At 39.6% G+C, this 12,975-nt stretch overlaps 1 protein-coding gene across 4 annotated transcripts in view; it reads right to left on the bottom strand.

Moving 5' to 3' along the window:
• Positions 1-12,975, bottom strand: part of plekhg5b (pleckstrin homology domain containing, family G (with RhoGef domain) member 5b) — a 51,718-nt gene that overhangs the window by 2,167 nt on the left and 36,576 nt on the right. For all 4 annotated transcript variants that reach the window (XM_077605309.1, XM_077605318.1, XM_077605336.1 and 1 more), the window contains 12 exons: positions 10,896-11,087; positions 9,536-9,709; positions 8,170-8,265; positions 7,740-7,940; positions 5,789-5,899; positions 5,558-5,707; positions 5,332-5,469; positions 2,918-3,037; positions 2,715-2,847; positions 2,488-2,603; positions 2,241-2,404; positions 662-1,438 (listed from right to left, as the gene is read on the bottom strand). In XM_077605309.1, the coding sequence (XP_077461435.1) occupies positions 662-1,438; positions 2,241-2,404; positions 2,488-2,603; positions 2,715-2,847; positions 2,918-3,037; positions 5,332-5,469; positions 5,558-5,707; positions 5,789-5,899; positions 7,740-7,940; positions 8,170-8,265; positions 9,536-9,709; positions 10,896-11,087 (2,372 nt within the window). The remainder of the gene's footprint in view (positions 1-661; positions 1,439-2,240; positions 2,405-2,487; positions 2,604-2,714; positions 2,848-2,917; positions 3,038-5,331; positions 5,470-5,557; positions 5,708-5,788; positions 5,900-7,739; positions 7,941-8,169; positions 8,266-9,535; positions 9,710-10,895; positions 11,088-12,975) is intronic.

The raw sequence follows: 12,975 nt of genomic DNA, 5'->3' as shown, positions 1-12,975 counted from the left end.
GCAGTGTCATATTAATATAGCAGAAACACTGGATTACTTCAACTGTCTAACTTATAACTATGCCTTTTCCTGCTACTGTCACAATGAAATTTCCCGAATACGGGATGAATAAAGTTATCCAATCCAATACAAATTTGAACTGATCCAGGAAATAAATTGGCCCAAAGTCCAAAATATATTGACATGTTGATGCAATTGATATGCCGCTTAAAAAAAAACAAAAACAATAATTGTCTTTAAAATACTTGAAATGTTTAGCAAAGTTGTAAAGAAATTAATTTGTTTTTTAATTGTTTCAAGTGCAATGTAAGTGTGTTAAATGTGTCCATAATATTTAATCAAACCAAATGAAGGCCCTTGAATCGAATTATGGCAGACTTTGTAAAATCAGCAAATATCGTATTGTAGCCCCCACATAAAAAATAATAATCGAATTGCTGATTCAAACCTCTATAAATGAACCTTCACTAACAGAGCCAGTTGTGAATAAAAATCAGCATATGCCACCAAATGGTACCGAAAGCTATACTAATTGGACACATTGATCAAATAAGCTAAATCAAAAAACTGATCTGAAATTATCCAGTGCCTTTTAGGTTAATGGCGATTTCAGCCAAAAACCCAGTTAATCTAACTTTTTGTGAGAAGTGTATGCACTTACGATGCGGTGAGCGTAGAGTTGAGGACCAGAGAGGTACGTATTCGATAAAGCTGTGCTAGCGTCAGTTTCTTGTGCTGCTGGGCCGGCGACTTCCTGGGTCTGGGCGACATTTCTTTCAGATCCGCGCCATCCGTTGGTTTGGACTCCCTTTTTGCAGCCTCATCTGTGACACGGGGAAGAACCGCATCGAGGAGGTCCCGGCGGAGGTCGACGGATAAGAAGTCGGCGCCGTTGCTCCCGAGTTCTGACAGGCTTTTGCTGTGCGCTAGCGAAGAGGTGTCTGTGTGTGGCGGGTTGCACGAGGCCGGAGTTTTGGCGGAGAGACGTTGCAGGAGGTTGTCCTCGGAGCGTGATAACGCCAGAGGAGACTGCTTCTGGAGGCAGAGGAGTCTTGGCTGTATATGAGCCCACCTTCGAGGTTTGCATGGCTGGATCACCGACAACTGTGAGCCAAGCGAGGCGGAATCTTCCTCCTCCTCTTCCTCCTCAGTGCCCTCTTCTTCACTTTGTGGTGGCTGAAGTTCTCGAAGGAGTGACACTGGGGAAAGCGTACCGTAGGCACTGTCCATGGAGAGAGAGCGACACTGAGGGTCCAGCTCTTCGCTGGAGGAGGTCCTGTGGATACCGGCGGGCCTTTCAACTTCTGACAGGGTGGACACGCCGGAGGCTGTGTCGGTGTGTCCCTCCAGAACAACGCTGGCAGCAGAAGACGCTTGCGACTCGGTCGGCATGTCAACTTCCATTACTGACAACGTCTCAGTGGAACCGTCCGATTGACTGCAAGTCAACAGAAGAAAATATTAAGTAAACCTTGGCTAACCATTCTTGCATGTTGACTGAAAATGGCAGGCAATGAGTAAATTGTTCTGAAATTAACAAATAATTTTAAAAATTATGATTGTGGCCATCAACAGAGTGTAGTTCTGTTTTTATTCATTTTGATTTCAACTAGTGTTATTTTTATTAACATTATTTTTCAAAAATGTCATCAAAATATTTTTAAAAAAATGCTCGGCAATAAAAAATATGTACTACATAATTACAATTAAGACAGGGCATCCACACATGTGGGCAGCCATGTAGGCCAGATTTACATACCAAATATTGATATTTTGGCCGACACGACAAAAATGTGATGTCCACAAGTTTGAACAAAATTTTGATTACATGATTATAATAAATTTAAATTAAAAAAAAAACATTTTTATACATTTTTAGGAATATGAAGATTTTAACTTAAGAAAAATGTAATTAAAAAATTAAAACATTAAAATGAGAAAAATCAGAAATACATAGTTTTTTTATGGTCCCCAATAACACTCAAATTTGATTTTTTATTATTATTTTTTTTAGATTTCACAATATTTCCCTTATTGCCTGCCATTGACAACTCATTGAAAACTGGAAGGGCTGGCTGTGAATGCTTATATTTCAGTGCTGTTAATGGCGCTAGACGTCCAATCCATTTCGCCTTTGTGGCCTGGCAGTGATTATTCCTCTCCCAGTCACAAGAGATTGGACGTTACAGCCCATCTATGGGAGTTAAATGGGTGCCCAATAATCAATCTTCTTCCTTCACCTTAAATTATGCTGGTCTTTGTGTCTCAGATATGGCGAACTTGCAGTAGAGTTGCTGCTCTCATCACCCTCTTCCTCATCCTGCTCTTCCTCACCCACCGTGCAACTCATGAGAGAAGTCTGCAGTCGGGTCTCTTCCTCAGTGTGGAGCCTTTGAAATTGATTCTGTCATTAAAAGAGACAAGTTAGACGAAGCGATGTCACCTCCCTGCTGCATCAACGTTGGAGGAGATGGCAAGAGTGCAAACCTGGACGTTGCAGATTGACTCGATCCAGCTTCGCCCCTGGGCGGCGCTGTTGGCTTGGAAAGTGTACGCGGCCACAACGTTCCTGAATTCATTGAGGTAGACGAGGATGAAGGAGCCTACAGAGATAGAGGGGAAGAAAAAAAGAGTTCACAGTTACAAAAAAATGTTGACAAAACTCTTACCAATTCTAGCATTTACAACCCACGTGGGAGAAAATCACTTCACACCTGTGTCTTTCAAATCCTTGCAGACAATGTTGTGGATGAGGAGAGGCTGCCGGATAATTTTGACCTTCTCTACTCTCTTCACGGGCTTGGTAATGAGCAGCAAATCAGTGAAAAGGAAGCAGTACACATCCATCTAAAGTGAAGATAGTTAGTCAAAATTTTGAAAAACAAACAGGCAGACAAATCGAAAGCAGGAGCATTACCCTGCTGTCTTTGCCCTCTTTCATCCTAAGCGCGCCTTCCAGATGAAGCTGTCGAGTCTCCTCGACTGATGTTCCTTTCATGGGAGCCATAAGATCGAAGTGGTTGTACTCTTTGAGGATCTGAGCAGGAACATGCGTGTTGATTATGTCACCAAATACTCTCCTCTAAAAGTTATGTCTATTTTTCTGTTTCCAAAAGTGATATTTCCAGAACGGCACGGCAACACTATCGTAACATAACATAAACAAATTTAAATGAACTAGGATTACGATGCAGACACACTCAAAAATAAGTTTAATCAAACCTAACACTAAACTTAATTCTAATTTTGTTTGACATTTTGATACCTTTCTTCTCCCGGGTTGGCTCTTTTTGTCCCGCCTGCACACTGACTTTCAGTCAATATTGAGGGTTGTTTGAGTTTGTATTTCCTTCAAAATATTCCCAAAATGATGCACACAAATGTCCTCACAATAGGATAACACACGACCACTTGCCAAAGAGAAGTAGTATATACGCCATCCGCACTGACTAACGGGAAAAAAACACTGAAAAAATGCAACGCTCCACCCAGGGCTCGCGGAGACATTACAAAGAGGGAGTTGCGACCTGATAATTCACACGAGGGAGTTGCGGGGAGAGAGACAGTGCCCATGATGTTCTTATGAGCAGCATCTCACGTCCGCTGTCTGCTCGTATATCAAAATTTGTCTCGTATCTCAAGATAAATATTTGCCCGAAATGTTACTCGTATCTCGAATTGCTCGTATGTCGAGGTACCACTGTATATATACACATACATATATACATACACACACACACACACATACATACATATACATATATATATATATATATATATATATATATATATATATATATATATATATATATATATATATATATATATTCATACATACATACATACATACACACACACACACACAGTTGTGGTCAAAAGTTTACATACACTTGTGAAGAACATAATGTCATGGCTCTCTTGAATTTCCAGTTATTTCTACAACACTGATTTTTCTCTGATAGAGTGATTGGAACAGATACTTCTTCACAAAAACATTCATGAAGTTTGGTTCTTTTATGAATTTATTATGGGTTAACAGAAAAAGTGAGCAAATCTGCTGGGTCATAAATATACATACAGCAACACGAATTAGCAATTTTGGTGACTTAGAAAGTTGTGTCAGTGAAATGAGCTTCATAGCATGGCCTCTTAACTTCTTGTGAGTGATTATGAGTGACTACAGCTGGTGACTTCTCTGAGGCCATTTAAATAGGGCTCATTGGATGCAAACGCCCACAAACGCTACAATGGGAAAGTCAAAGGAGCGCAGCATGGATCTGAAAAAGTGAATCCTTGATTTGAACAAGTCAGGAAAGTCACTTGGAGCCATTTCAAAGCAGCTGCAGGTCCCAAGAGCAACAGTGCAAACAATATTTTGTAAGTATAAAGTGCATGGCACTTCAAATTCTTCAAGGTAACCTAAAGTCATCAGCCCGAAGATTGGGTCTTGGGCGCAGTTGGGTGTTCCAACAGGACAATAACCCCAAACACACATCAAAAGTGGTAATGGAATGGCTAAATCAGGCTAAAATTAAGGTTTTTGAATGGCCTTCCCAAAGTCCTGACTTAAACCCCATTGAGAACTTGTGGACAATGCTGAAGAAACAAGTTCATGTCAGATAGCCATCAAATTTAATTGAACTGCACCAATTCTGTCAAGAGTGGTCAAAGATTCAACCAGAAGCTTGTGGATGGCTACCAAAAGCGCCTAATTGAAGTGAAAATGGCCAAGGGACATGTAACCAAATATTAGCGCTGCTGTATGTATATTTTTGACCCAGCAGATTTGATCACTTTTTTCTGTTCATCCATAATAAAGTCATAAAAGAACCAAACTTCATGAATGTTTTTTGTGACAAAGAAGTATCTGTTCCAATCACTCTATCAGAGAAAAATCAGAGTTGTAGAAATAACTGGAAACTCAAGAGAGCCATGATATTATGTTCTTCACAAGTGTATGTAAACTTTTCACACACACACATAGTGTATATATATATATATATATATATATATATATATATATATATATATATATATATATATACACACACACACACATATATATATATATATATATATATATATATATATATATATATATATATATACACATATACATATACATACACATACATAAATATATACATGCATACATAAATATACATATATATATATATACACATACATATATATATTATTTTTTTGTTTTTGTTTTGTTTTTTCTCCTGAGAATTGGAATTATGTTAAAAAAAAAGATCTAAAATGTATTTGATTCAAAATTTTAAGGTGTACTTAAAATGGGCTGTTCTGAGCTCTTTCATGTCTCCTCACCTTCTCTACCTCTTGGCTACTGGCCTCTACTGCCTCGTAGGATTCAATACGGGCAGAAATGGTAGCCAGCTTCTGCTGCTCTTCACGCTGACGCATGTGCGAATTGACACTGTCGATGAAGCTCTCCACGGCGGCCACCTATACAGGTCAAGGGCCATGCGTGATTTTTAGGAAAACTGGCTTTAATGAAAAATGTGTGGCCACTGGACAATCAATCGGCACCTACCATACCGCTGATGACATCACGGGTGACCGAATCGTCTGTCTTCTTGAGCACGCTCTTCAGCAGGAGGGGGTATTTGGTCAGTCGCTGGTGAGGCTTTGCCAACATGTCCGCCAACTTTAGACGGTTGCACTGTTTGTGTGTCTCACCCCACTGTCGACAGACAAGACACTTATTAATACGTAACAAGCACAGAAACAACAAAACTATGAGATGGATGAAACATTGACTGACGGTGACGTAGGTCCTGAAGAGCTCATTGTCCCTGAGAAGCGCTCGCATGTTTTCCATGCAGCTTTCCTCCTCCATGCAGTAACAGATATACGGCTTGAATCTGGAGGCAAACTGAACACAAACGCCAACACTACACTTAGTATATGCAGTTTAGTCCGCTATCATTTACTAGGTAAAACATGCAGTAATCTAGTTAGTATAAATGGCAGGGGGATGGTTAAGTTATTGCCTGATAATTGCCAGGGCTTTTTTTTGCATGTACCTTGAATTTTATTTTATAATTTTTACATTGTAATACTTGTACAGTGGTACCTCGACATACGATCGTAATCCGTTCCGAGACTGAGATCGTATGACGAGATTCTCGTAACTCGAGCGGACGTTTCCCATTGAAATGAATGGAAAACAAATTAATTCGTTCCAACCCTCTGAAAAAACACCAAAAACAGGATATTGGATTGGAAAAAATGTTTTATTTCTTCTAATTCGCCATATATTGACAAAGTAATAAATAACAAGTGGTTTAATAGTAATAAAATGTGTTTAATAGAAGTAAAATTAGACGCATTTCGCGGAGGGGAAGGCAACGACACACACGGAGGCAGGGGGAGGTGTTGGGGGGGACTTTATCCACGGCAACGACGCACTCGTGTAAAACATGTTTTATTTCTTCTAATTCGCCATGTATTGACAAAGTAATAAATAACGAGTGGTTTAATAGTAATAAAATGTGTTTAATAGAAGTAAAATTAGACGCATTTCGCGGAGGGGAAGGCAACGACACACACGGAGGCGGGGGGAGGTGTTGGGGGGGACTTTATCCACGGCAACGACGCACTCGTGTAAGACATGTTTTATTTCTTTTAATTCGCCATGTATTGACAAAGTAATAAATAAAGAGTGGTTTAATAGTAATAAAATGTGTTTGATAGAAGTAAAATTAGACGCATTTCGTGGAGGGGAAGGGAACGACACACACGGAGGCGGGGGGAGGTGTTGGGGGGACTTTATCCACGGCACTCGTAAACGAACAAACAAATTTAAATTAACTTGGATTAATATATACAGACACTCAATGTTTAATGTAACTTCACACAAAACTGAATTCTAATTTTGTTTTAATCTTTTTTACCTTTGTAATGGGTTGACCCCACCCCGACGTTCCGCCAGAGCCTTCAAAACGAACGCATCAAGAGTTGTTTGGAACTTGCCGCTTCCCCGTGTCTGATTACCGAGTGTATATTCCAGATCTTTTCTTTACAAAACTCTGCCGATCCATTGTTGTTTACCTGGTATGTAAATGTAGACCAAGTGGGGGGAAAACGGGTGTGGAAATGCAAAGTCCGCCCAGTGCTCGTAGACATATTTTATACACGAAAGAGATGCAAAAAAGACAGTGCCATGGCCACCTGGCTTGGTCGCATCACGAAATTTTGACCGGATCACGGGCGAATTATTCGATCGAAATTTCCGTCGTAAAACGAGAATATTGTATGACGAGCGGTCGTATGACGAGGTACCACTGTATCATGAAGAAACTGATGAAAGCGATAATGTTGTGAACACAATTTTTTGTAGAGTCATTTCTCATAACTGTAAATTTTTGGGTGTCAGATCTAAAACAGATCATTTTTACTAACAATTTGATCCCTGTTTTCTTATTTAAAATGTGCCTCTTTGGTTGGTTATTTTATAATAAAAAAATAAAAAAATAAAAATATTGACAAAAAATGAAAAATGAACTAAACTAACACACGACTATAATGTTTATTTACTATTCATGTTTTTACAAAGTTATGGCTATGGTTATGATTATGATTGTGTGCAAGAAGTAACAAGATGTTGAGAAAAATATGGCTACTCCAAAAGAAAAAAAAGACTGACAGTTTTAATCACAATCCCCTTTTTTATCTAGACAAAGACAATAATTTGACTGTTCCAGGTTACATACCATCCTAAATCCATGCTGGAGATCAGTGGGGTCAAGCAAAGCCCGCGCCTGTCTGGCCTTCTCCAACAGTGGGCGCATGACCTGGTTCCAGAGTGACGTGTGCAGACGCAAAATCTCCTGGATGTTGCTGAAGAGACGTGTAGGTTCCACTTCAGTCAGTAGGCCGCTCTCTTGCAGGTTGAGTAGGCCGCACATGAAGAGCTGCAAGGAAATCAATAAAATTAACAGAGTTCACTAGAATCAAGTTCCTTTTACACATCACAGGTAATTTAATCTGCTCATAGTATACACTTTTTTGATTGGATGACTGATGATTAATGCTTTGAGGAGGTGTACAAAAGCCACTTTATCTTTTAAGACTTCCGACAAAGTTTCAATCTGTGACTTTTGCGTGCATGCCAATGTACAGTATCTGTTTTGTTGGACTTACGTCAGTGATGACTCTGAGTTTTTTAATGTAGGTGGCCTCTGTGTGTAGCAGCTCCCATATAGCCTCCTGTTGGTGGAACTGTTTCCTTGTCAAAATCTAAAACATACACATAAACAAGCGTGAGTCAAACAGGTCTGTGGATACAAAAAGCACACACAGTAGAACAACTATGTAAATTTCCAATGTTATGTAATCACTGCACGGACACTATCAAAGCAATAAATGGTCAGTCTGGTAGTCATGGCTAGTCATGAACATTTGCTTGCAGTTAACACTGATGTAATTCATGTTTTAAACATCCTTCTGGGAAATTAGAAAAGATAAATGATTGTTGTAGTGAATATATATAGAATAGTACAAATCCGCTTTCAGTAGGTTCGTAAGCATTTAAAATACTACGTCTCTTCCCAGGTGTTTGTGATAAATCACCAGTATAATTTGAGACGTTTAGACTTTTCCGGAACACTGCTTTTGATAGTTGGGAAGGAACTTGATGTTTGCACATGTACTGTAAAATCAAAAGGTGTGAAGGAGGAAGAAAGTTTATCAACAGTACGGTATCCGAACAATAAGTGTTTCTAGGGGGAGCAAGTGGCGAGTACACTTTTATTTAGTACAAACAAATCAGAAAGTATCATCTAGAATTCTGTCCCTCAGAGACCTGCTACTCCACTGCTAAGTCAGTCCACCTCCACTCCATGTATTATCCTAAATCATTAAAAAAATGGAAGAAGCTAAACATCAATCGGAGTGGAGCTACATGCAAGATATAACCTCATGGGGTCCACAGTCTATCCCAGCTGACTTCGGGCGAAAAGACACACTACAGCCTGGACTGGTTGCCAGCCGGCCAAAGGGCACACAGAGATACAGCCAACCATCCTCCCTCATAACAATACCGGCACGAGCGGGAATTGAGCCCGTGCCTCCAGGACCGAAGTCAGTTGAGTGGACCTCTACGCCGACTAATTATAAATATATATACAATAAAAAAAATAATTAATGAAATGGATAAAACAGAAACACACCCCTGGTATAATCCCAAGTACGTAATACTCAAAAGTTTTTCTTTTTTTTTAAGTATTTAACTCATTGCATACTATTGATGGCAATTCATTTAAACCAGAAAGGCTGGCTGTAGATTCTTATGTTTTGATGGTATTTACAGGACGAGACGTCCAATCCATTTTGATTGGGAGGGGCAAATGTACGAAAACTTATCAAAAGCCAATGAGTTTAAACAAGTGGCCTGTAAGTATTAAAAAAAGACAAATTGTACATGACAGGGGCAAACCCTGGGCAGTGATTAAAACGTCACCTCCATTGCTGAGGGAATAGTTTTCAACCGCAAATTTGTTTGGGTTACCTCAACGTTGTCCAGCAACATCTGCCAGCTGTCCTCCAGGACCAGGTCGGGCTCCTGTTCATCCTCCTCCTCCCAGGAGTCCTGGTGGAAGGAGAGCTGACGAGGTATCTTGGGCAGCCCGAAAGAGGTGTACGAATGCAGCTTGCTCTGGAGCTGCTCCAGTCGGTCCACCTCCTGTTAGGCACACAGTTATCCACTGTTACGATGAAAAATAATGATGCAGGCCCGTCCACGCGATAAGGAAAAACTGTTGTGTGTATGGGATATTTTTTGACAAAGGGGTTTAAGAGGGGGAATATTACTCGGGAAATGGGTCATTGATCATGTTTGGTCAAAAGATGCAACGGGTCCCACTGAAGGCTCTCGGGCCAAAGGGGGCTAAGGCCACCCATAACAGGTGACAGACGGATGTATGTCTGTCTTTATGTGACATCTGTCACTGTGCGATGTGGTCTAAAATGGAGTAACAATGTTTATATGTCGTTTTTGCTGAATTTGAGTAAAGACTATTCACAATGGTGGTCCACAAGTGGAAACATTGCCAACAAAGGTATGATACTAAAATAAAAAATATATAAAACCAATAACACAAACACACAAAAAAATAAAGCTTTCTGCTTGAGCAATTTCATTCTAGTGAAATAACCACTTTTAAATTGAAATCAAATCAAGTCCAGTAGTTTGAAATGAGTTGATCTGAACAACAATAATGATGATAATCAGATGATAACGAATGGTACTGTTGTAATCACATGTTGGGTTAAGATCACATTATTGTATTGGTCTAGTGAAAAGGTGGTTTATACAATAATTGCTAATCATTGCATTGATAAAGTAGGTAGGGAGCTGAACTTTTTCTTGTAAACATATTTAGGTTTTTTTTTTATCTGGCAAAGACTAGTCAGTTAGTGTCTCTTGCAAGTAAGACATATTGGATCATTGTTGTTAATTATTCATTATCCTCCTATGCCTTCTTGTCATAACACTCCAAAGTAATAGTAGTAAAAACTAACACAATGCTTAAAAAGTTCGAATCAGAAATACTGTAATCACTTTTAAATAATCAACACAATGAAATAAAAATGGGACAGAGAAAATACCGAGTGTAAGGAGAACCGGTGTTAAACATTTCCTTTGACAACTCATTTCCATAAGTGCTGGCAGGAAAATATCTGAGCCAACAAGATTTGGAGGGAAATGATCTCACCACCTGCACCCCGACCTCCTCCCCCTGTTGCCTTTCTACTGTTTTGTCCTAATGTTCTCTTTTCCCTATGTTAACAATCAACGAATGCACGAAAAGCAACAATGCTACTTTGTCTGATGCTATTATCCGAAAAAGAAGCCTTGTCAGACTTACCTTGCCGAAGGATGGTGAAGCAGCGTTGGAGCTGAAGAGGCCACTGAAGCGGCCTGCAGCTCGGTTCTTCCAGCTGTCAGGACCGGAACCGGCACTGGGAAGCGAGCCACCCAACTGCCCGAGCGTATCTGGTGTGGGAATATTCGTCTCCCCTAGAAACTCAGTCATGTTCTTCCTCCGCCGGGACTGACCCTGCAAAATCGGACAAGATGAGACTTAACAAGGAGAAAGTCCAAACTTGCGATCAAACCACGCATGCCTGAATTGATCTAAAATAAGATGACCTGATCATTAGAAAAAGATTACATGATAAATGAAAGAGAAATAGCTTCAGCTTCTGGGAAAGCAGACATTTTCCAGATGGACGAATGGAAATAAGGATATACGCAATTGGGGGATACAAACAGGAAGTTGTCAGGGGACTTTGGAGTTAAAGACGACATCAGCAAGACCATTAACACATTCAGACACAAACAGGAGAGGGAAGAACAGCCACTTCCTCACAGGGAATGCTCATTACATCACAGAAGAGTTGCTCCATTTCAAGACTGACCATACTCCGCCACCATTGTTCCCCTGTCAACATGGCCTGCCGTGCTCACTCTACTTTACAAGCACCAACAGAACAAACAAACAGGGGCCGCTGCTCTATCTGAGGAAGTACTTGTTTTTACCGCTTGCACTGTCAGTGATGAGGAATCTCCCGGTGGGGGGTCAGCTAGAGAATCCCCCCCACTAACAATTTCAATTGTCGTTGCGAGGACTTCACATTCCAAAGCATTGACACCAGCAAAGAAACGACAATTCCAATGGAATTCTTTTGCAGACGCAAACAAACACCAACGAGGTGTTTGCGCTTAAAGCTGATTGGCTGAACGGTTATACAGTCAGGCCAATGAGACGTTCTGTGCATGCAGCTGGAGTTTTCCAGAATTTTACCAATGTCCTTGGAGGCTAACAATTACACAAGATGCGTGTACACGGAGAATGATAGGAAATATATTCAGTAGCTTTAAGCATGTTTTTACTAGTAAATGAAAACATTAAAGGGTTAGGCCAACCGTTTCCAGCAAAAGTCAGAAAAACAGAATCATCCCGTTTCAGAAACAAAAGTACACTCCACAAGAGACGCCCTTTGTCTCGTATTGTTATGGAACTCGAAAATAGTATGTACAAGGAACGAATACTGGTAGGGTGCTTTTTAAGAATATGCATCAAAAGGAAATCCACCACCGCTACTGCTTATTGAACAATGAGCATGCAAGTATTACAATTACAATTTGAAATCGTGCTCATCTCATTGTTCCATGCACGGTCGATTGTCATGAAGATAATGGAAGAAAACATGGCAGAAAATAATGCGGCACATACATATAGAATATTTTTTTCTTAGAAGTTTACTTTGCTGAGAAGAATTATATGGAGTGAGATACCCAGGGCATACTAAACAATATAAACATTGCATATTCGTTTGATTGTAGATTTTTAATATATATTTTCTAATTAAAATACATTATTGATCATTATTACTCATCATTATGCTGTGCCTATATCATTAAAATATGCACCTAATTAGTTCATGTTTGTGTCAAATAATATATATATTTTTTTTTAAAACACACAAAACATAAGGAACTAAAGGGTGATGGTTATCGGGCAAGCTTTTTTTCCAGGGAGTTGGCAAGCCTAAAGGGAACCTGGCCTGTCATGAAAATAGATTTATAAACAAAACTACTGACCTCCAATACCAATATATGGTTACAAGTTTTATAAATATATAGTGATGAAAATTGTTTTTGTCAGCAATGTAAAACGAGCGAACTGCTTTGTTTTCGGGACCGCAATTCATTCTGGAGTGTAGGAAGAGCTAAAACAAATATTGGAACATAGTGAAGGTGACAAACCCTTTTCATTATTTGTGTGAATAAATGAAGTGCTGACAAGTATGACAAACCCAAAATGAATGCAAATTTAAAATTCCTGTCTAAATCTCATAATGATCGATCACCATGGATAAATAACATTTTAAATAATTCTGTCAACAACTGCTGCTTTTATGCGGTTGTGAATAAAACAGTAC

This window comes from Stigmatopora argus, chromosome 1 (assembly GCF_051989625.1).
Source record: "Stigmatopora argus isolate UIUO_Sarg chromosome 1, RoL_Sarg_1.0, whole genome shotgun sequence".
Taxonomy (NCBI): domain Eukaryota; kingdom Metazoa; phylum Chordata; class Actinopteri; order Syngnathiformes; family Syngnathidae; genus Stigmatopora; species Stigmatopora argus.
The sequence above is the reverse complement of the archived record's forward strand: the minus strand, read 5'-3'. Positions and strand labels throughout refer to the sequence as shown.